Below are 24,646 nucleotides of genomic sequence, written 5' to 3' on the forward strand. Positions count from 1 at the left end.
AACAAAAATATGGTCCTATTTTTCAAAGAAAAGATATTCCATAACATTACTCTAAGAAGCCTGTATAAAAAATAGGGTAAATTACAAATACACCCCCTGAGATTTGCTTAAAATACGAATTGCTCCTTGTGATTTGAAAAATTATAAATACCTCCCTTATTAGAATTTGTTATTTAACAAAATTAATTGAAAAAGTGAAATTTCTAACTGTTCACCTATACAATAATAAAATTATCTGAATTATTAATTGAAATAAAATTTTAACATTATTAAAATCTATTAATTAACTTGATGATTTATTAATAAAAGGGCCTATTTGTTATGAAATTAAAAATCTTAGGGGGCATAATGTAATTTTTAGAATTACATGGGGTCATTCGTAATTTAAGTAAACCTCAAGGGGCGTGTTTGTAATTTACCCTAAAAAATATATAACTTTCCAGACTAACAACATCCCAAGCCTACTTACTTTGATTACATTATTCAATTTTTATTTATGTTTATTATTATTATTATTATTATTATTATTATTATTGTTGTTGTTGTTGTTGTTATTATTTGTATGCTATTGAATTGCAAATAATGGAAGAAAATAATGTTATTAATGAGTTGGCCAATTGTGGTTGGAAGCCGAAATTGGGCATGTCATTTGACTTTCATTTGACTTGAACAAGTTGCATATGACTTTTACAATACCTATAGCGGAAAGGTGGACTTTAGTATTAGAAATGCGTATGCACACAAGAACGAACACACTAAGGAAATAACTTCACAGACTTTTGTATGTTACAAAGAGAGAAGTCAGAGTATTGACAAGTGAGATCCACTAGTAAAATTTCCAAGACAAGAGGTGAGATGTAGTTGTGGTGCCCCATTTTGTATCAAGTTAGATAGAAATTTAGGAACATATGTTGTTTGTGATTTTATTGAACACCATAATCATGACCTTGTGCCTCAAGAGTGCATTCATATGACAAACTTGTATGACAAACTTTGTGTGCATATTGATTGACAAACTTGTATGACAAACCTTGTGTGCATATTTTTGTATATGGTGCAGCTCAATTCTATAATATTTTGTGTATTTAGAACTACAAAGATAGGCTGGAGTAGTCATTCTGAAAAATGTATCGGGTCCTAGAGAAGGTTGAGAATTGGAAGAAGTAGAAAGTGATTAAGCATCATATTATTTTGAATTCAATAGTTTTACACTACACTTAAGTAAGTAATAGGAAAATAAAGGGATGTTGTCACTGTGGGCATTCTGGGGGATATGTTAGGTGTTAATTATAAATAACACCCAATTTGATCCAAATTTTGTTAGGAATCTACAATTCTCAAATAACTAAGATTTAGAATCAACACAATTGACATAGCATAGGTAACTTTATTAATTAAGCATTGTTTGGATTTTACATGCACATATCAAAACCCATAGTGTAAGCTTTACAACCCAAATACAAGTTCTACAAGTAGTGATTACATTCACTAGAAGTGGTTACATTCAGTAGAGCAGCACCATTAGCATGGTAAAACCAATCATCACTATGGTTGTAAAGATAATGGGTATGTTTGGTTTGCATTTGGAAGATGAATTTTAGAAAAAAAATTTAAAAAAATTGTTTGGTTTGAGTTTTTTTCAAAAAATTTCCAAAATCACTTTCTCTCTCTTATACATCAATCAATCACTTTTTTTCTCTCCTCTCTCCTTCTCAATCACTTTTTCTCTCACACACATCTACTCAAATTCTCCCAAAATATTAAATCATCCCAAACTCCAAAAAAAACAACTCTCCCAAAATATACAACCAAACAAACCAAAAAAAATTCTAAACTCTCTTCCCAAAATTTTTTTCAAAAACAACTCTCCCAAAAACAAACCAAACAAGCCCAATGAATTTCATAGCTTCTTGGTTTGCCTCAAGTCGTTCCAATCTATTCATAACTTCATTGTTTCTCTCAAAATCATAATCATACCCTCTCAGCTTCATCCTTCATATGAACAGCTTTACTTCTCCTTTGGATATTTGATGCATTCCTAGTAGGAGCCGCTCCCTATGCATGGTAGTCACAAATCTTATCTGCACACTTGAAATGCAACCTCTCTGGATTTCTCTCTAATTCTGATATGGACACTGTTGCTTTTTTCCCACATTTGCATCGTTTATTTTGCAAGAATCCAGCCTCATTGTTTGAACCCATTGACATGTTAATCCTAATTACAAGTAAACACAAAATTCAAATTCAGATGTAACCATGGAACCTTAATCTAGGCGGCTAATTAAGCATGTAAAAAAAAGAGTTCATTTCCATCAATATTAGATTTTCAAGAGAACAAAATCCTCCTGAGTATAAACAAACCTATATTACAGCATACACACTATACAAATAGAAAGCAAAAAAATTCCAATCAGAGAAAATGCAACCAGAACAGAGACTTGACATAATAACAAAAAATATAACTCAAACATTAGTAATTAGTAAACAATTAACATAAATAACCAGTTCATAAGGCCGGCAGTTCATGTAATATAAGGCATTAGCAAGATGCCTTCTAAATGACAGTCCAATGATAAAGACAAATATAGGTTCCATATATTACTATTTAACACAATCATCTTGCATGAAGAGTAAATGTGTCATAGTCATTACTATTTAACACAATTGCATTATGCAATTTTCCCAAGAAATAACATCCATCGTAGTAAAATATTTTGAAATATTTGTCCATGTTAAATAGCTTGCATAGTAAATGAGGAACAATAGAACAAGGCAAAAAAGAATACTTTTTGAGTATTGAATTTGCCGTTGTTGGATGAACAATGTTAATAAATATTTTGAACAAACAGATACATGGGATTGATGAATGGATATATATATGTATATACTCACTTCCAATAAGAACATAGAGCAGGAACTTGAAAGCATTTCTCAACTTCAAGCAAAATATCCATAGGGATTTGCCTTTTGGGGGCCGGACGGCCCCTACTGCGGGTCGGCAAACGGGCAGCAGGCGCATGCGTCGCTTCTAGCTCGGATTCTGACTTAGGCGTTCAATCATAATCCAGCGCAAGGTAGCTTCGCGCCACTGACTTTTCAACCAAGCACGATGATCAATTGTGCGAAAACAAAGAGAAGCCAGGCAGCAGCGCAAGCCGAAGCCAAGGCAGCACAACCAAGGCCACAATGCATGGCCGCTACTAAGGACGCGTGCAGGCCAGGCTGGCATGCTGCCAAGGCCGCGGGTTTGACATGCTGCCAAGGCCGCGCACAGGCCAGGCTGCCATGTTGCCTAGGCCACGGGCACGCTATGTTGCCAAGGCCGCACGCAAGCCAGGTAGCCAGGTTGGCTAGGCCGTGAGCATGCCATGTTGCCTAGAGGCCGCGCACAAGCCAGGTTGGCATGCACATCCAGGTTCGCACCGTTGACGTTGCAGCATGGCATGCTCGTGGCTTGGCCGACTTGGCAGCAAGGTGTGCCCGCGGCCTAGTCAACCTGGCTGTCTGGCCTCCGCACGGCCTTGGCAACATGGCATGCCCACAGCCTAGACAGCATGGCAACCTAGCCTGCGTGCGAACTACGCGGCCTAGCTTGCAGGCGGCCCTAGCAGCTTGGCCTGCGCACGGCCTGTGCAGCGTGGCTTGTGCGCCTCCCGTGTGACGATCTTTTGACCGCGGTGCGCGAGTTGAGCGCACGCCTTCGCACGCAACGCACGTCTAATGATAACAATCATTTTGAAGTCTGGCAATATCTATGATTTGGCAACAACGCAGGCCGGTCGCAGGAGAGACTGGGAAAGGGAAGGGATGAATCGGAGCGATGAATCGGAGCAACGCAAGGCTGAATCTCAGTGGATTGTAGCAACAAGGCCACTCTGCCACTTATCAATAAGACTTAATGGGTAATAATTTCCAAAAGTAGGACCTATTGGTATTATTTATTTATTTTTAATTCATTACTACGTATTCAAACCTTTAGGTAACATTGAATTGAAAGCAGCTTTCCAATTTGTTGTATCCAGTCTTGCAATCAATATGCACCATAAATTATTCAATGAACAAACATATGTAGCACAAGGTATGACAAAATGAATACAAATACATAAAAAAGATCATAATTGCATAACATATTTAAATTCTTCATAATTAACAGTCTTAGGAATTCAATTCTACAAAAAAAAAAAAACACTATTTGATACAAAAATCAAAAATAAAACTATCATTCTTCTATTGTTATCTTTCGAATGCAACTATGGGAAACACATAAAATTTTATTACAGAATGAAAAACTTACAAACATTAAAAGTTGGTAAGATTGTACATTAAAATAGTTAAAGAAATAAGTATTTTAGCTTTCTTTGTGTTTTTGTTTAATTTTATCATATGAGCAATTTTGGTTGACTTTCTATAAGAATTCGTTGGGCTGTAGGATGGTTCATAGTTCTGATGCTCTGGATTTTATTAGCTCTCTGCATCTGCCTCAAATTCACAAAGATATTAAAGCAGATTTGATTAAGGAGGTAACAGAGCTGCAAGTTAAGAATGCTTTGTTCTCCATTCAAGCTGAGAAAGCTCCAGGACCAGATGGATTTAATGCCAAATTTTACCAAGCAAACTGGGATGTGGTTGGGCAGGATTTGAGAACATTGGTTAAAGCATTTTTCTCCTCGGGCCATTTGTTAAGAGCTTGGAATAGTACCGCTATCACCTTGGTTCCTAAGATCAAACACCCCATTATGGTTTAGGATTTTAGGCCTATAATGTTACTTACAAATGTGTTGCAAAGATTATTGCTAGAAGAATGCAGAGAATTCTCCCCAACATTATCAATCCTCACAATCAGCATTTGTTAAGAATAGATCAATAGTTGACAACATTTTATTGATTTACGAGATTGTTAGAGGATATCACAAGAATGAAGGACCAGCAAGGTGTGTGTTCAAAATTGATTTAATGAAGGCCTAGGACTTGGTCGATTGGGAATTTTTGTTGGTAACTATGATACATATGGGATTCCCTGCTCAATTTGTTGGTTGGATCAAGGTGTGCGTTTCCAGTGTTATGTACTCGGTGGTAATAAATGGAGAATTACTTTTTTTTTTTCCTGCAAAATGGGGTCTAAGGCTAGGTGATCCTATGTCCCCGTGCTCGTTTCTCATTGTGATGGAGTGTTTCTACAGCATGCTGCAGCAAAGAGAGAGAAGGTGGTTTTACTTTCCATCGGAAATGTCAAGCCTTAAATCTTGTACAATTGGCATTTGTTGATGATCTGTTCATTCTATGTGGAGCAGATAGGGGTTCTTTTCAAATTGTTCAGTGTGTGTTATCCCAAATCTAGCTATTGTCTGGTCTTCAACCTAATCTTCAAAAAGGTTTGGTATTTTTTTGTGGAGTTAGTACTGAAGCCAAGGCTGATCTATTGTCCACTTTGCTACCAGGAGGAAAACTTCCAGTTAAATACTTTAGGTGTCACTCTAATTACTTCTGGACTGAGAGCTGCATGTGAGCAGCTTAAGGAAAGAATGATAAATAGAATCTGCAGCTGGACAACTAAATTTTTATCTTATGGTGGTAGGCTCCAACTTGTTCATTCAAGTTTATTGGTCAATTTTTATCCTTCCTAAGCAAATCTTGAAAGATATAGAGGCCATTATGAGAGACTTCCTTTTGGTAAGGGGCTGATAATCACTTTGCTCATGCTAAAGTCCGTTGGGAACATGTTTGCTGTCCAAAAGATGGAGGTCTGGGAATTAAAACGAGTATTCATTGGAGTTGAGCTGCAATTACGTAACTCCATTGGGCTCTTTGCAAAAAGTCGGATATCCTATGGGTGAAGTGGATTCACCCACATATAATCAAATCTAAATGCTTCTGAACTATGCAGGTGCCTTCTTATGTGTCTTGGACAGTGAGAAAACTTTTCAGTTTAAGAAGAGAAGCTATGGCAATGGAGAATCCACCTTCCTTTGGCTTGAGAATTGGTACCCTCTGTGTCTAATTGGGATGTCAAGTTTGTTAGTTATTTTTTGAAGACACTTTGGAAATTGTTTGGCACTACATTGCAATTTTCTTCAGCTTTTCACCCTCAAACTAATGGGCAAACTGAAATTGGTAATAGGAGTTTGGGTGATTTGCTTCGGTGCATTGTGGGTGAAAAACCAAGAAATTGGGATTTAATGTTGCGAACTACGGAGTTTGCTTACAATAGTTCAGTCAATCGGTCTACTGGTAAAAGTCCTTTACCATCCTAAACATTCTTTCAAAAAACTTCATGCTTGAGCCACTTTTTGTATCATTCGCAAACTTGGACCTAATGCACATTTGCTTGATTTGCCTTCGGATATGAATATTAGTCTTGTTGTTAATGTTGAGGATTTGTTTCCTTACCGAGGTACCTTTGAGCCTCCCACTTTGTCTGCAGGTTTGCCTATTGACTTTCCTTCTCTATACGTGCTAGTTGTTGTTCCTCGTCCTCCACCACCTCCACAGTTTCATGCTAATTAGATTGAGGAGGTCCTTGACACTCAGGATATTCGTTCTTCCTGTGGTGGTTCTTGACATTATCTTGTGCGTTGGAAGAATCAGCCCGCTGCTGAGAATACATGGCTCACCAAGGATGATTTCCGCATCTTGATTCCACATGTTTTTTAGCAGTACATTAGTCATTACTCTCCAGATGAGAGTCTTTTTTCGCCGGGGAGAAATGATGGGGATAAGGAAAGGAAAGGAATAAAGACTTATTATAGGCACAAGAGGCGTCAAATGAAACCCTAGAATGTATAGGAGATTTTGTGTCCAAATTTATTTATTCCTCATTTTTCTTTAATTTCCTTATTAGCTATGTTAGTGATCTGGAACAGAAAGGCATGGGATAAAGGAAATCTTAAAGATTTTATCATTTTATTTATTTGTGATACTTAATATAATTTAGAGTTTTGTTAGGTTCATAATCACTTTTTGATACCGTAATTAGGGTTTTCTATGTTGGCTATATATATGCCTTTTATGTAATAGTTTTGGTTAGGTAGCATTTGGTAACATTTAGGTTTTTGGTTTATGTTTACAAAAATTTTATAAACTAATTTTTGTTTATTTTTAGAAAAACATAAACAACAAACGCGTTTGGTTTGAACAAAATGTTTAAAAAATTTTAAAAACATAAACTAAAAAATATGTTTGTTTAGGCCTAAAATATTTATATTTATTTTTTATTATTTATGACAATGGGATCATACACATTATAATTGAAAAAAATAATTAATTAAAAAAATTAGGAATTTTTATTGATAAATCCATTCTACAGTTGTTATAACCCATTAGGTCCACTAAAGAATATTATAACCTAATTAGTCCCATAAACTTTTCTTTTTATTCCATAAGGTCCATTTTTCTAATTTAATATAATTTCTTGGACTATTTTGCCCCTGTATATATATATGTACAGTGTTAATACGTAATAGGTGCCTGTTTCTTCGCTCATGCAGTTTGGCAGTTTCTATTTTACGCTTTTCATCATCAATCCAATTCCGAGAGATACGTTTATGTTTTGCATGCTCGTTACAAGGATTGGTTGTGCTAGGGTTTCATCCTTGCTGTTGTAGTCTGGTTTTGTGGTTTGCGAGTGAAGACGACGAAGAGAAGGGTGTTCGGTTGTTACATTTTCCGGATTATAACTAGTTCAAATCAGTTTTTTTCAACTTTCTGTACGATTGTAGGATTGCATGATCAAGGTTAGTATCAATTTGGTTATGAATACATGTTCAGTTTATGGTTTCATTCGTATAATGGATCAGATGCTCTGTTTTTGGATTTATATGGATTGAATGCTCTGTTTTTTCAATTATATGTATTTTACGTGGTTATGTGGAGGGGAGTTCATTCGTATTATGTCAAGAATGTGTAATTCTCATTTGACTTTGATGCATGCGTAATGAGGCTCTTTGTGGATGATTTGATTATCAGTATATATATCAATGTGAATGTTCACATTTTGTGAATGTGGAATATGTGAAGAATGTGGATGTTCTCATTTTAAATTGATGTTTGCTTAATGAGGCTCGGTGAAGATTGTTAATATTATGTGAAGATTGTTAATGTTCTCATTTTACTTTGATGCTTGCTTAATGTTAACATCTTATTAATATCAATGTGAATGTTCACATCTTCGTATTGTGAATTATGGATTTAACACTTGAATTGTACACGTAGTCATCTATTTTTTGCACAATGTGAATTTTCATGTCGATTTTGATTAAATGTGTAGTTCTCATTTTACTTTGATGTATGCATAATGAGGCTCTCTGTGGATGATTTGATTATCAGTATATATATCAATGTGAATGTTCACATTTTGTTAATGTGGAATATGTGAATAATGTGGATGTTCTCATTTTAAATTGATATTTGCTTAATGAGGCTCTCTGTGTGTGATATAATTCAGAGTGTATGTGTCAATGTAAATGTTAACATCTTGTTTATATTATGTGAAGATTGTTGATGTTCTCATTGTACTTTGATGTTTGCTTAATGTTGACATCTTGTTAATATTAATGTGAATGTTCACATCTTCATATTGTGAATTATGGATTTAGCACTTGAACTGTACACGTAGTCATCTATTTTTTGCACAATGTGAATTTTCATATCGATTTTCATTACTGTTCGTTGTTGTGTTTTTGTGTTTTTACAGGAGATGGATACCTTTATGCTATTGGTGTGTACATATGGTTGTAGTACAACTGTAATAAATGTTGCCCGCGCAATGTGTTATTCTCGTTTGGTGGAGTGTTTGTGTGAGAAATGGGATGAGTTGTCTGCTGGTTCTATTTCATTGTTCTGTAAACTACCTGGGATTAATAAGTGTGAATTGGGCAATGAGGCAGAATTTCAGAACATGGTACTGCTTGCTAAATCAATGTGGGTACAACATGTAGAAGTTGTGGTTGAGTTAAAAGGTGATATTGGTCAGTCAAGTAGTTTGGGATTGCTGCGTGTGGGGGTTGAGGATGAAATTGATGCACTACAGAGATTTTGCCACCATAAGGAGAAGGTGTTGTCAGCCCCTTGGGCAAATGGTATTACGCATGTAGGACAACGGTTTGTTGGAGGTGCACAAGAATTTCGTGACGTTTTATGTAAGTATACCATCCAATGTGGGTTTAAGTTCACATACGTGAAGAACGAGACAACAAGAGTTACTGCTGTGTGTGCGATGCGGGAGGAGAAGGGGTGCTTGTGGGCTATACATTGTAGAGCACAACAAGCAAATGATTTTTTCTACATCAAGAGGTTTAGTGATGTGCATACTTGTGGCACGGATGTCCGAACATCGAAGAATCCGCGAGTTAGTTCGGATTTGGTGTCGAGTACCATATCTGAAATTGTGAGGGACAAGCCGTTGACTCAGCCGTGTGAAGTGGTGACTATTTTGAAGAGGGATTATGGCTAGATGTGAGTTACCATGTCGTATGGTTGGGTGTGGAGAAAGCAAAGGCTGGTATTCATGGAGATCACTCGTTATCGTTTGACCAGTTGCGGTGGTATTCGGATGCCGTGATGCCGTACAATCCGGGGAGTTATGTCAATATTGACTATGATGCGAGTAGTCAACAGTTTTGTCGCTTCTTTATGTCATTCGCTGCGTGTATTTCTGGGTTCAATGCTTGTCGGCCTTTATTATTCCTGGATGGAACATTCCTCAAAGGAAAGTACAAAGGTCAGCTACTTGCGGCAACGGCGAAAGACGGAAACAATGGTTAGTAGTTTTTTTTAGCTGTCTATTCATGTCAATATTCACTCTGAGCAGCGTAGTCTGGACAACAGAGTGATTGCTAAATTATAAGTAATGTGAACATTGACATTAGTATGCACTGATGTGAATGTTCACATCTTTGTATGCTAATGACAGAAATGTGAACATTCACATTATTACAGACTGATGTGAATGTTCACATCAGTGTATACTAATGTTAGTTGATCTATTAATGAACAGTACTGTGCATGTTAACATTGTCAGTGACTCAACAATCAACAATGAATTATTAATGGTCGTTAATGTGAATGTTCACATCGTTGATGTTTACAAACCTGAATCCAAAAACAGCAATAGTAAAGAGGGCAATGTACATATGAACATTCACATGACCTGTTTCGTTTATACTGTTTTCTATTCACTTTGGAATATTGTGAACAGTTGTGTATTGGTGTTGTGTTGTAGGTCTGTTTCCTGTTGCATTTGCAATTGTTGATTCAGAGACCACGGTTGGGAAGGTTGTTAATGGGAAGCGCCATATTACTTTTATTTCGGATCGTAATCTTGGTCTGTTAGAAGCTATGCCAAAGGTGTTCCCATCGGCTCATCACGGTTATTGCTTACAACACTTGAAGAGCAATTTAAGAGACCGGATGAAAAGAATTGATAATGGATTCAGGGATCACCTAGTAAGTAGTTTGGGTGACTGTGCCTACGAGCCAACTGTGGTAGGGTTCCATGAAAAGCTTGCAAAATTAAAAGAGGAGGGTAAACAACGAGCTCATAATTTTTTCAAGGACTTAGCACCTGAGCACTGGGCAAATTCATACTTCAGGTAATAATAGTTTCCTAAGGTGTTCCATTTTTGAAGTTTAGAATGGTAGTGATGTGAATTTTCAGTTTAGAATGGTGACAATCTTCGAATTGTGTTTCATGTTCAATGTAAATGATGTGAATGTTCACATCTGCTAATGATGACTGATGTCATGTTCACATCTGTTAATTTGTCAAATAGTCATGCAATGTATTACAGATTTGAATGTTGACACGTGTCATATTTTGTTGTTGTTGTTAACATTCACATCTGTCTATCATTTAAGTTGACAACGTAATAAGCATATAATGTGAACATTCACATTATTATAACCTGGTAGCAGATGTGAACATTCACATTATTATACCCTGATGTGAATGTTCACATCAGTGTATACTAATGTCAGTACTGTGAACGTTCACATCTGTCAACGTGAATGGTCAGGCCTGTTAAATTCCGTATTGTACAATGTTTGTGATATATTGTGCAGGGGCATGCATTATGGGGAGATGACATCCAATGCGGCGGAGTCATTTAATAACTGGATTAAAGAAGCACGTAATCTTCCTATCACTCAAATGGTGGACACAATTCGTACTCAGTTGATGCGGCAAATGTCTGCACAGCGTGACCAAGCAAATAAATGGAATGAAATTATTTGTCCGACATTCGAAACAAGGCTTATGGATTCGTTCAATGACAGCAAGTCTTGGCAAGTTAGCAAAGCCAACGAGGATGTGTTTGAAGTTCATTCGATACCATCTGTTACAGTTGATGTTGCGAGGCGTACATGTTCTTGCTTCAAATGGCAAATCAACGGATTCCCATGTGACCATGCTGTTATTGCCATTCAGAAGAGCCGCTACAATCTCAATGATTGTGTAGAACATTACTTTCATGTAGAGACATATCGTGCAGCTTATTCGGGAGCCGTATTCCCTATACCATCGGTGGAGAAGCCGCCTTTTGATCCCACGGACTTCACTATATACCCGTCAACCGTGAAAAGACCACCCGGAAGGCCGAAGAAGAATAGGATCCCATCAAGGGGTGAGAAACTGAAGCAAATAAGGTGCGGGAGATGTGATAAGTTGGGGAGCCATAATCGAAAATCATGCACGGAGCCGATATAAGATGTACCTTTTTTCATTTCAACATTGTATTTTACATTGGATTCTTATATTCATTTTTGAAATAAGATTGTGTTGTGTTGGCAAACATTGGATTGCAATAAGATTACGTTGCGTTGGCAAACATAATAATGCATTAGTGTTTGATTTGTGTTTTATTTTTACTTTTTTAAGGTACCAATCTAACATTTATGTTGGCTGTGTTTTGGATGAATGCATGCTGTTAACATTCACACTTATGTAATATAATCACATTATGTGAATGTTCACATTGTTCAACTTTCAAACATTTCTGTGGTGGGAATGTTCACATTGTTGTTACTGTTAACAACAATGTTTACATCAATGTAAACATTCGCATCATCAACTCATAAGATGTGAATATTCATGACATCATTGTTGCCATTCGCATAATCAGAAGTTATGATGTGAATATTCACATCATCAAATTATTAGATGTGAATATTGACTTGTGTTAAGAAATATCATACTCACACCTGTCATATTGTGTTACATGAACACTTTAAGCAATAGTCACATCCATGTAGTATGGTTTAAAATAGAAGAAAGTGTACGATCATTCTGTAATGTGAACATTGACATCATGTCATGTGTATCCAAAAAAAAAAAAAGAAAATACAATCTCAATGTACATGACCAACGCAAAATAGGCCTGAAAATGCATATACATATATTGACTGAAAAATATCTGTACAAGCAGTGATATAGACTTGATTTACAATTAAGCTAGTCTGCTCCAATATGAAAAATCTATTGAAACTAAATTGTCTTAAATGTGGATAACAGATTTGGGTAACAGTGATAGGTGGACACCCCCACCTATAGGTTTTCACATTGCACTGTCTTTCTGTGGTTCAGAAAAAGGTGTACTAATGAGTCTCTTATTTGACACCATTCAAAGCGATCTAGGCTGGCAACAATGTCTTCACGATATACATGCGCCCTCATGATGTAACAAACTGCAGGCCCACAATCCACCCTGAAAATGCAAACTTCTTGTTAGATTTTGAAATTTAGGTGGGTAATGGTTGTGAAACATGTGTAGAAATCGATTTTAGGCTTACGAATTTGATGCTTGCTGAGGACAGATGTCCACTGATATGAATGTTTTCGAAGTATTTTGGCTTGATAAATTGGTCCATAATGGTGATGATGGTCCAATGTTGTGCACCAAAGCTGTGATGTAGTCCCTCTGCCAACAATGAAATTTCATATTAGGCATCAACCAACATAGGGCATACGTCCAAGTTCAAATATTACACATCACGACAAGTATTATTTTTGTCAGCCACTTACCAGTATTTGTGCTTTGTCAATATGTGGGTCATGTATGCCTTCTCTTGGGCGCAGTGAGTTATAATGCCTCCATACATTCTCTTTCACGTCATACACAACAATTGTCCAGTGAAAGTTGTCGTGCATTGGGAAGATTAAGAATCTCTGGCCTTGATACTCCTTGATGTGCACATCAATTAGTTTATTCCTCTTGTGGGGGGGGGGGGGGTACTGTTGCATGATTTTCTGCACACAAAGGGCATACAATGATGTACCAAGTATTTATATCAATGTTTGGTGTTACTGATTTGAATGTTCATCTGCTAATGGGGAGTTATGTTACTGATGTGAATGTTCACATTTCGTAATAGTGAGTGATACTACTGATGTGAATGTTCACATCACTAACATCAAATGGAACACATTTCGTATTGGTGAGTGATACTACTGATGTGAATGTTCACATTTCCTAATGGTGAGTGATACTACTGATGTGAATGTTCACATCTGTTAATGTCAGTGATATTACTGGTGTGAATGTTCCCATTTGCTAATCGTGGGTGATGTTACTGATGTGAATGTTCACATCTGTTAGTGTGAGTAATGCTACTGATGTGAATGTTCACATCTGTTAATGTCAGTGCTAATGGTGGGTGATGTTACTGATGTGAATGTTCACATCTGTTAATGTGAGTAATACTGCTGATGTGAATGTTCACATCTGTTAATGTGAGTTATATTACTGATGTGAATGTTCACATGTGTGTATCATTTAAGTTTATCAACATAATAAGCATATAATCTTCAATGCGAATGATGTTAATGTTCACATCTGTCAATGTGAATCTTCTCAAAGGTCATTTTATGTTGTTAACATTCACATCTGCCTATTATTTAAGTTAACAATGTAAGCATGTAATGCTGAGAAGAACATCCACATGTATTGAAACATAATCAAAATTAAAGTCTAGTGGTTACCAAACATGTGCTTGTAAAGATGAATGATGAATCTTCCAAACTTGGGTTGACTAGCCCTTGTAGTTCAAGTAGAATTTCACCATAAGCATCTATCACCTGCAGAACCGAAGGGGTGGCAGTACATTATTTACAGTGTCTTTACTCTGTGTGTGTGAGTGTGTGTGTTTTGTACACATTTACAGTTGCCATACGTTGTTGGTTATTGATTCTTCCTTGATGATGTGTATGATGTCATCAAAATACACATCTTTAGTCTTTGAGTCCCCTCGCCACACTAGCAACCTGTGCATTGTGATTACAGAAAATGTTAATGTCAACATTGCACATTTATGAAATGATCTAATTTATTAAGTATGTATGTGAACTGAACATGATGGAAAAAAAAAAAAACAGTTGGGGATATGTAAGATCACTTACTCAGCACCGCCGTTCTTGTGCAAATTTTGGACTATTTGCTTGTTGAGTTTGTTCATGTTAGCCCAGACCTTCAGTTTGTTGTTCAAGGTTAACTTCTTGGACTTTGTTGGCTACTTTTTTGGTGGTTGCTTGTCTAAATCTTGTGCAATTTGGACTGCATGTGATTGTTGTTCGGCTCCCTCTTTCCCTTTCTTCTGACCAGGCAGGTTGGGGTATTCAAACTCGTCCAACCTGTGTTCTTTCCTTACCTTCTGCTTTATGCGCTTTACCCTTGATGGGGGGCTGATAATGTGTTCCAATGCTGCAGTGGGATTCTTGTTAAGGCTGTCATGAGCCTTTTGTGCTTCAACTTGAGTGATGATGTGGACGGACTGATCGTCAAAAAGGTCTTGAAGTATTGTTTTTTCACATTCCAAGTTGATGACCAACTTTGTCAGCCGCTGAATTTCTGTATCTTTCCACTCCATGCAAGTCTTCATGTCCATGTCCACATTGGATGAGCCCGATTGGTCAAATAGTTTGGCTTCAAGGGCAGCAATCACCCTTGCCCTCAACTCCCATGATTCTTCCAACTGTTTGTATTTCGCTTCCCATTGCCGTACAAGAGCCCAAGCTTTTTGGTTTTCTTTTATGAGTACTTCCACAATGTCGGGCTCAGTTGGTTGTGCTATGATGATTCCTTTCTCAACATTGGGGGTGCTACAGCTGGGGTTGATATAATGTCCAACATCATTCAGGTCCACTGCACCGACAGAAAATGCATCCCTGTCATCACTGCGTTGACTGTCTTTGCTTTGATCCTCATTGCTTTCATCTTTCTTTGCTACTGCACTTGACAAAATCTTAGGTTTTGGCTCCACATTCAATTTTGTATGACGATACATCTTCGCTTCAGTTGGTGATGCCATTAGCTCGCCGCCATATACCTGCATTTCGAGACAGTATGTTAGTTAGATAGTTCCTCGTCTCACTATGTGAATAAGCACAATATATTTGGTTGTACTTCTACCTCATTTAAACCTAGCTTAGCCAAAGTTATGGACTTCATGTTGCTATGTAAGGCTGTGAGGTCCCATTTTACGCATCGTGGAATGGCATTGGGGTTGCGGGGTTGTAAGATTGTTGTATGCTCACACAGCCAATACTGAAACAAATAACAAATATCAGTAATTTGAATGTTCATATGAATTAACATTGATGTGAATGTTTACACCACTGGTGCAGTAATGTGAATGTTCACAGTACACCACTAGGGCAGTAATGTGAATGTTTACATCAATTAAAACTGATGTGAATGTTCACATCCATTGATGTGAATGTTCACATCTGCTAATGTGGAGTAATGTTACTGATGTGAATGTTCACATTTCCTAATGTTGAGTGATACTACTGATGTGAATGTTCACAACTGTTAATGTGAGTGATATTACTGACGTGAATGTTCACAACTGTTAGTGTCAGTGCTATTACTGATGTGAATGTTCACATCTGTTAACGTGAGTGATACTATTGATGTGAATGTTCACATCTGTTCATGTCAGTGCTATTATTATGTGAATGCTCACATTTTGCTAATGGTGAGTGATGTTACTGATGTGAATATTCACATCTAGTAATGTGAGTGGTACAACTGATGTGAATGTTCACATCTGTTAATGTGAATGTTTACACCAGCATCTACTAATGTGTGTTTGTACATTACTGAAACAGTAATGCGAATGTTTTCATCAGTGTTGTCAACTTCCACACCAAAGCTGAGAAATGTGAACATTCACATCAGAGTGTCCAGAGCCTGTATATGTTCATATTAAACATAGAATAAGTTTTATGAGATTTACCATTAACAACATCACACATCCGGTGACTCGTCCTGGTTTTCCACAGTTTTGGCCCAATGAACCCATCAAGATTGCCCGGATGCTCTCTGCCCAATCATACTCGATCATCTTGTCTAATGGGTCCATGCATGAGTAGAAAACCCATCCAATTGTTTCTCCGGATGTAGAAAAGAATAGCTTGACGCATGCATACATGCAAACTAATCTTGCGACCTCCTCATTGTCATGTTTTTTTGTGCCCTTCAATGCTTCCCTCAAAATTTCTCGTATTTTGGCAGCACTTAACCGACTAACATCCTTGCACATTCGGTGTATGATGTCGGTTGTTGGTTTTGCACCATAAGAGAGGTCCATCGACTTGGTGTCGCAGTCCACCCCAAAAATCAGTGATACGTCGCTTCTAAAAATCTGGATGTTCTTATCCCCAATGTAAAACCTTCCACTAGATTGCTTGAATGTTTGTACTATACGTACAATGACATCATCATATTTCATGCAGTAGTTGAGGTCGATTTCGTTACTGATCAAGCTATCAAATAATGGCCAGAACGGTGTTTTTCTAAGGCACTTCAATTGGCCACTTGTAAATTTTGTATCCTTTAACAGTTTGACCAATCCAGTTATATTTGACCGGTAGTTTACTTTTTTCATGTTCACTTCTTCAGGAACAGCTGTTTGATCAGGCTTGGTTTTGGAACGGGATTCCCCTCGCTTTCGCTTGCCATCAACTTTATGGGGAAGACCTGTGTGTTCAAATGAGCACATATAATTGGTTGAAACACAGAGGATGGAACCCGAAGCACCAAACAACATTCAACAACCAGCATTGACAGTAATTTGAACATTCACATCATTGTACACTGATGTGAATGTTCACATCAGTGTGTAGTACTGTAAGTTTACACAGTAATCAATACTAATGTGAATGTTCACATCATCCATGTTTGAAAAATAAATTCCGAAAACGACAACAGTTACTGGGCAATGTAAATGTTTACATGGGTGATCACATTATGTTATAATTTGCTAAAAATCAAAGGGGGGAACCAACAGCGCCAAACTACACCCAATAACACAAACAACTTGGGCATTGATGTCACAATGTGAATGTTTACATCATACTCCATCACAGTGTTGAGTGAAGTTTGGGGGTTCTGACATTAATGTGAACATTCACATCAGTGTGTACTACTCTAAGTTTACCCAATACTCAATACTAATGTGAATGTTCACATCATCCATGTTTGAGAAATAAATTTCGAACACGACAACAGTTACTGGGCAATGTGAATGCTTACATGGGTGATCACATTATGTTATAATTTGCTAAAAATCAAAGAGGGGAACCAACAGCGCCAAACTACACCCAATAACACAAACAACTTGGGCATTGATGTCACAATGTGAATGTTTATATCATACTCCATCACAGTGTTGAGTGAAGTTTGGGGGTTCTGACATTAATGTGAACATTCACATGATGTGAATGTTCACATCAGTGTGTACTACTCTAAGTTTACCCAGTACTCAATACTAATGTGAATGTTCACATCATCCATGTTTGAGAAATAAATTTCGAACACGACAACAGTTACTGGGCAATGTGAATGCTTACATGGGTGATCACATTATGTTATAATTTACTAAAAATCAAAGGGGGGAACCAACAGCGCCAAACTACACCCAATAACACAAACAACTTAGGCATTGATGTCACAATGTGAATGTTTATATCATACTCCATCACAGTGTTAAGTGAAGTTTGGGGGTTCTGACATTAATGTGAACATTCACATGATGTGAATGTTCACATCAGTGTGTACTACTCTAAGTTTACCCAGTAATCAATAGTAATGTGAATGTTGAGATCATTCATGTGTGCAAAAACAAATCCCGAAAACTACAACAGTTAGAGGGCAATGTGAATTTTTACATGGGTGATCACATTATGTAATAATTTGCTAAAAATCATAGGGGGGAACCAACTGCACCAAACAACACCCAACAACACAAACAAGTCCAACATTGATGTCACATTGTGAATATTTACATCACATTCCATCACATTGTTGAGTGAAGTTTGGGGGTTGTGTGGACATAAAAAATGAACAATATCAACAGTGATAGTAATATGAACATTCACATCATCATACACTGATGTGAATGTTCACATCATTATACACTGCTGTGAATATTCACATCAGTGTCTACTACTGTAAGTTTAGCCAGTAATCAACACTAATGTGAATGTTCACATCATCTATTTTTACAAAATTAATTCCAAAACATCTATGTTTACAAATTCAAATCCGAAAACCAGAAGGTGTATGTATACATCAATGATGACATTATGATTGAAAAGCAGAAGGTGGAATGGTATTCCTTACTTTTGTTCGTCATGGTTGGTGGGTATAGATCACACTCAGTGGATAAAATAAACTCAATGGGACGACAAGAATCTTCGAACGACGAAGCACCCTCCTTCCAATGTGAAGCTTCGCAGTGGTGAGACGAAGAGGAATCTGGGGTCGATGGTCGACGGTGGACGACGAGGACGTTGGTGAGGCGATGTGAATCTAGGGTTACTGGAGGCAATATCAGTATCGTTTCGTGGATTGAGTTTTTGTTTTGGAAATTTTGTGGATTGAATATTTCGAATAGGAATGGGTATTTGCAGAATCGGTTTCACGCGGGAGAGGCGGAGAGGGTTATTTCGTCCTTTAACAATTAATGGACCTAATAGAATATTCAGAAATAGTTTGGGTTTTATGGAACAAAACAGTTATAAATAGGATTTATCAAAAAATGGCCCAAAAAATTAATTGGAAAAAAAATAATTGAAAAAAAAATTATTTGAAAAAAATTTATTTGTTAGTCAAATTTTTAAATTTTTGTTTAAAAACCAATGTAAACTCATTTTTTGAGTAAACTCATTTTTTGAGTTTACTTTTTTTTCTCAAATTTATAAACTGAGACAACCATTTATAAACCAAAAAAATTATTAAACAAGTTTTTATGACAGTACCAAACAGGAAGAAGAGAATGAATTGAATGGCTTGATCATAATTCATTATTAGCCTTGTATATATATATATATACTGAATTGGAGTGATTACAATTTAGGAAGGTAGAATTAAATAAAAATCAAAATAGGAGAAAATTAGCCTAATATCTCGTAACACACAATATATAGGATCCTAATATATTCGCATATTCCAACAGATAATACCATCGAGTGGGTTGTGGCCGTTTTGTGTTAAGGTTGTGAGGCGTGACCCCTGTTCTCTTTCCTTATTCTTTCTTGCTCTTCATGATATTTTTTATCTTCTCTTTTAGATCAATTCTTCATAAATTCTGGTTTCGGAATCAATTAGTTTGTTGATCGGATTTGTTGATAACCGTCCAACATCAGTTAGTCTTATCTATATATATATATATTTATATATATGGAGATTGTGGAACATAAATCTTTACCTTTGAATGAGTTATTGAAAGAATATATTTCTAAAACCCTAGAGTGGTTGTGTTGTTCTAAATCTATATAAAGTCATGTTTAATTAAATTTTGACTTCAGGTAATAAATGAACTTACCTTGATAACCCCCCTCTCAAACTTTTTTTGGACTGTCTGGATAGTGTCAAAGAGAGCCACACGTAGATTGTGTGTTCGATTCATAAAATGGATGTATAGATCTTTCCTGTAGTTCCATTGTTTCTGCACAAAAAATGGGGAAAACTTATAAATACATCAACAACATATATACAAATTTCAAAACACAAACTCGGAGACCAACCCCATAAAGGTAAAAGTCATGGTTGTTGTGATGTGACATGAGATTCCTAGTCAATCGAATGATCGTTTCAAAATCATCGTGCTTGTTTTTCCATAGTTTTGGAATCATAAACCCACTTTGGAAAGCCGCCGTCCATGGACCATTCCAATGTTTGTGTTGCTTGTCCCATTCATTTTTGAGTACATCGGCCAATAAATCTAGCCCTCCCATCAGTATGTTGGGGGGTTTCGATGCTTGAGGACGCTGCATGTGCATATGCACTGACATCAACACAGATTCATGCTCCCCTGAGCTCCAGAAAAACGGATGGGCAAAGAGCTCATTTAAATCTTTCCGGCAAATTCAAAAAAAAAAAAAACATTTCAAAAAAAAATATCTAGTCCACCATTGTGTCCCAAAACACATTTAAGTCAATTGTGTTTGGCTTAATCATGTTATTACTAATTTCTTATGTTCATCTTCAAGGATATTATGTTGAGTGTCTGGTTTCTTCACTAAATTTGGTTGCTGCCATACCATAAGATTCTCTTTTCTTTTTCTTTTTTTCTTTCTTTCTTTCTATGCCCACTAAATTTGTATCAACTGACCTTGTTTTTTGAACAGAGACGCTTGCAACATGTATCTATACCCAGATACTTAGACTGAAGCGATGATCATAAAACTGATAGTGTGCCAAAGTACTGCATTGATGCAGGTTCCATAGGAAACATTGCTAGACTCATCAACCATATTCGCAGCAGAACCTCCATTGAAGGTTCTCTAGACACTCTTTATGTGGTTTTCCTAAATTTTATTTCCCAAAAACTTGTTGAGTCCATCTTCCTCATTTGTAGTTGATAAATTGCTGATAATGACCAACAAAATATTCTACTAATTTTAAAAAACTTAATCATTGGTGTTGAGCACCTTTTTTTTGTGACCTTTATCTAATAAATGACATGGTCCTCCTAGATATGCTTCTTAGAATTAACAATATATATATATATATACACACTAAAAAAAACAGTGAAAAAAATGTATTTCACATAGCTCATAGGTCATGAAAGATTTGTCTGAGCTTAGAATGTCTACATGAGATTGAATGGCTTTGCATTGTCATGTGATTTATATTATCTGAAAAGAAATTTTTTAGTTTGTCCTTACCACCATTTTTTTGATCTTGCCCTTTGCTTTAAATCAATCAGCTCATTGATTGGCGAAGCATTTACTATTTGAAAGAGGCTTTCTATTACTTCTGCACAGCAACCTACCATTAAATCTTCAAATTTTGCTGATGATCGTACAAGTTACAAACAAACACTATCGAAGCATTAAATTAATCAACCAATCTAGAAAAAGAAAAAGGAAAAGAAAAAAAAAAAAAAAAAGCATTGATGAATGAATACGTACGAATTGAAAGTTCAGTTTCAATCAAAGGTTTAGGTCTACATTGCAACGGGGAAACTTTGATGGATATGGTTCCCCCACTTCCGATGTACAAGTAGACGCTTGACAAATCTGGAAATAGTTGTATCCTATGGTCATGGATATCTTTCGTTGCCACCAGCAGTTCTATGTGGAATTTCGGACTGAAAGTGATAAAATTTTGGACAGAAAATTAATTTCAATTTTGGCACAAAATTGAAATTTAATTTCATTAAGAATTTCTGGGACAATTCAAATAAAATTAATATTAGAACCGACCCGACCCACACCCGCGCTCGGCACAGCTTGGCTTGGCCGGCCGGTCTGACGGACTGCAGCGCGCGCGCGTGTGGTGGTTTGAGCCAAGGTTGCATTTGTCCATAACTCCTCCCTTCTACAAACTTGGGGTGCCCCTTGGGGCCCAACCCAAGTTAGTACACCAAGAGTTTATATATCCACAAAAGCTATATTAAAGTTTCAATGTGGGACAACCCATTTCAAGGAAACCCACATTTACTTCTTTAATTGTCCATTCCACGAACCCGAAAACGACGTCAACTTCCTATTCACTCATAAATGGTTTTGACGAACCGTCTTCACCGTGTGACTTGCCATGCGGCACGAAACACGTCACCTCTTCGGACCCACCCCAAAAGACGTTTAGGGCCCACTCAATTTTGGGCTCAAAGTTAGCCCAAAATAAGCCTTATAAAACCAATTTTTCCAACAGACAGGTTACTCCTCTTCCTTGACTTTGTTTCCCTCTCATTTGTGTATAAATTGAGGCGATGAGGAAGGGATTAAACAGACAACACAGAACACAAGCAACAAACACAGAAGGTATAATCTGTGCAAGAGAGTGAATTCTATAGAGGGTTGAGGTGTGAGTTGTAATCTCCATTCGGGATAATTCTATAGTGAGTAATCTCTTGCCGAACCACGTAAATCTCGTGTCTCCTTTCTATGTGTGTGATTGATTTCTAAGTGTGCCTAATCCTAACAAGTGATATCAGAGCCTCAGTTGGAGAAAAACAGTGCTTTTCAAAAATTGTCAAATTTCGAAGTTACTCGAAATCAATTTTTGAGCACACCAAGAGGTGCGTCTCTTCGATACGATTCCGACGATATGAAATTCGTCAAAATCAGAGCTAAAACGAGTGCCATAGAGCTTGCCAAAGATTCGCCAAAATTTCGCCTGAAATTTCATTTTGGCGAAGCATTTGAAGAAGAAAGCTGATGTCACTGTGATGTCATCATTGCATCAGCAGGGTTTCTAAAATTGCAATTTAGCCCCTGAAGTTATGGTAAATTGCATTTCAGTCCCTGAAGTTTCTAGAATTACAATTTAGCCCCTGAAGTTTGGTAAATTGCATTTCACCCCTAAAGTTATGGTAAAGTGCATTTCAGCCCTGAAGTTTCTAAAATTGCAATTTAGCCCCTGAAGTTATGGTAAATTGCATTTCAACCCTTGAAGTTTTTGAAATTGTAATTTGGCCCCTGAAGTTGTGATAAATTGCATTTCAGCCCTTGAAGTTTCTAAAATTGCAATTCAGCCCCTTGAGTTTGAAGAAATTTCATTGAGGTCCCTAAAAAAGTGGAGAAGTGCTTTTCTAGCTAATTTGACCATTCCGGACTCAACGGTGTAGTCCGTTTGTCCAAATTCAGATTTTTTGTACAAGTAAGAAGACAATGGAGGAATCCACATCAACTTCAAGATTTATGATAAAGTTGAATGCTTCCAATTATGGAATCTGTAAGCCGCAGATGGAAGACGTCCTATACTGTACAGACTTGTTTGACCCTATTGCTCTAAAAGGGGTTAAACCAGAAGCAGAGAAGGATGAAGATTGGATAAACATGAACCGGAAGACTGTCAGTTAGATCAAACAATGGATAGACCACAGTGTGTTCCACCATGTCGCCCAGAAGACAGATGCATATGTCCTCTGGATAATGTTAGAAGGAATGTACCAGTCAAAGACCGCCCAAAACAAAGCCTTGGTGATGAGAAGGCTTGTAAATCTGAAGTTGAAGAATGGTGTGTCGGTCGCCGAGCACACCAGTAAATTCAAGAATTTGGTGAACCAACTTGCAACCGTCAAGATGCCCTTGGACGATGAAATGCAAGTCGTACTACTGCTCAGTTCTTTACCGGACAGCTGGGGGACGTTGATGGTTTCTCTCAGCAACTCTGCACCAGAAGGGAAGCTGACCATGAGTATGGTCACAGACACCATGTATAATGCAGAGACAAAGAGGAAAGACATAGAAGGTCATCTGTCCCATGCTCTTGTTACAGAAGATAGAGGCAGAGATAGAGGTAGAAGAAGAGGTAAGAGTAAGAGGCAAGAGTAGAGGCAGATGGAACAACAGGAATAAATCTAGAGAGAGTAAAAGTCAAGGTAACTCTAACTTCACTTACTTTCACTATGGCCAGAAGGGTCACATCAAGAGGAACTGCCCAAGCCGGAAAGATAAAAGCCAAAGCAGTAAGTCAAAGGGAGATGAGAACACGACAGCCACAACAACTGATGAAATACTTCTTGCAGTTGGTGAAGAGGAGGATTGCCTTCACGTGGCTGACCACAGCTGTACAGAGCGGGTGATAGACACAGTTGCATCCTATCACGCCACTTTGCACTGAGAACTCTTTAGCTCGTACAACGTTGGAGATTTTGGCACTGTTCGAATGGGGAATTCTAGCTATTCGAAGATTCGGGGTATTGGAGACATTAGTATTCAGACTAATGTTGGACACAAACTAGTTCTCAAAGATGTGAGGCATGTTTCAGATTTGCGCCTCAATCTTATCTCCGGAAGAGCCTTGGACCGACAGGTCTATACAAGTACCTTCAGAAATGGCCGTTGGAAGCTGACAGGAGGAGCTTTGACAATCGCCAGAAGAGAGATGTCTTCAACACTATACAAGACTCAAACAAAGATTTGTCTGGGAAGTCTTCATGCAGCAGAAGACAAGGGGTCACCAGACTTATTGCACAGAAGACTGGCTCACATGGGTGAGAAGGGATTGCATCCGTTCCCAAAGCAATCCAAGATACCCTTATCCAAAGGGAGTGCTTGGAAGTCGTGTGATCATTGTCCTTATGGCAAGCAGCATCGAGTATCATTCAGTTCAACAAGAGGAAAACAAAAATTCTCAGCATGGTATACTCGGATGTTTGTGGCCCAATCGAAGTGGAGTCACTTGGCGATCGCAAGTATTTT

The 24,646-nt window shown here is 37.3% G+C and overlaps 1 protein-coding gene across 19 annotated transcripts in view; it reads right to left on the bottom strand.

Annotated features, from left to right (window-relative positions):
• Positions 1-1,367: 1,367 nt before the first annotated feature.
• LOC114272882 (uncharacterized) overlaps positions 1,368-24,646 on the bottom strand; it is a 28,698-nt gene continuing 5,419 nt past the window's right edge. For 2 of the 19 annotated variants that reach the window (XM_082894479.1, XM_082894478.1), the window contains 9 exons: positions 19,816-19,938; positions 16,225-16,967; positions 15,396-15,530; positions 14,387-15,312; positions 14,161-14,251; positions 13,970-14,065; positions 13,013-13,237; positions 12,781-12,908; positions 12,364-12,695 (listed from right to left, as the gene is read on the bottom strand). In XM_082894479.1, coding sequence (XP_082750605.1) covers positions 14,497-15,312; positions 15,396-15,530; positions 16,225-16,875 — 1,602 coding nt within the window. In that variant the 5' untranslated portion in view covers positions 16,876-16,967; positions 19,816-19,938 and the 3' untranslated portion in view covers positions 12,364-12,695; positions 12,781-12,908; positions 13,013-13,237; ... (1 more) ...; positions 14,161-14,251; positions 14,387-14,496. The other 17 variants (XM_082894482.1, XM_082894481.1, XM_082894486.1 and 14 more) reach the window with 17 other exon arrangements.

The sequence above is a fragment of the Camellia sinensis genome, chromosome 11 (assembly GCF_055761805.1).
Source record: "Camellia sinensis isolate YWXY chromosome 11, ASM5576180v1, whole genome shotgun sequence".
NCBI lineage: Eukaryota > Viridiplantae > Streptophyta > Magnoliopsida > Ericales > Theaceae > Camellia > Camellia sinensis.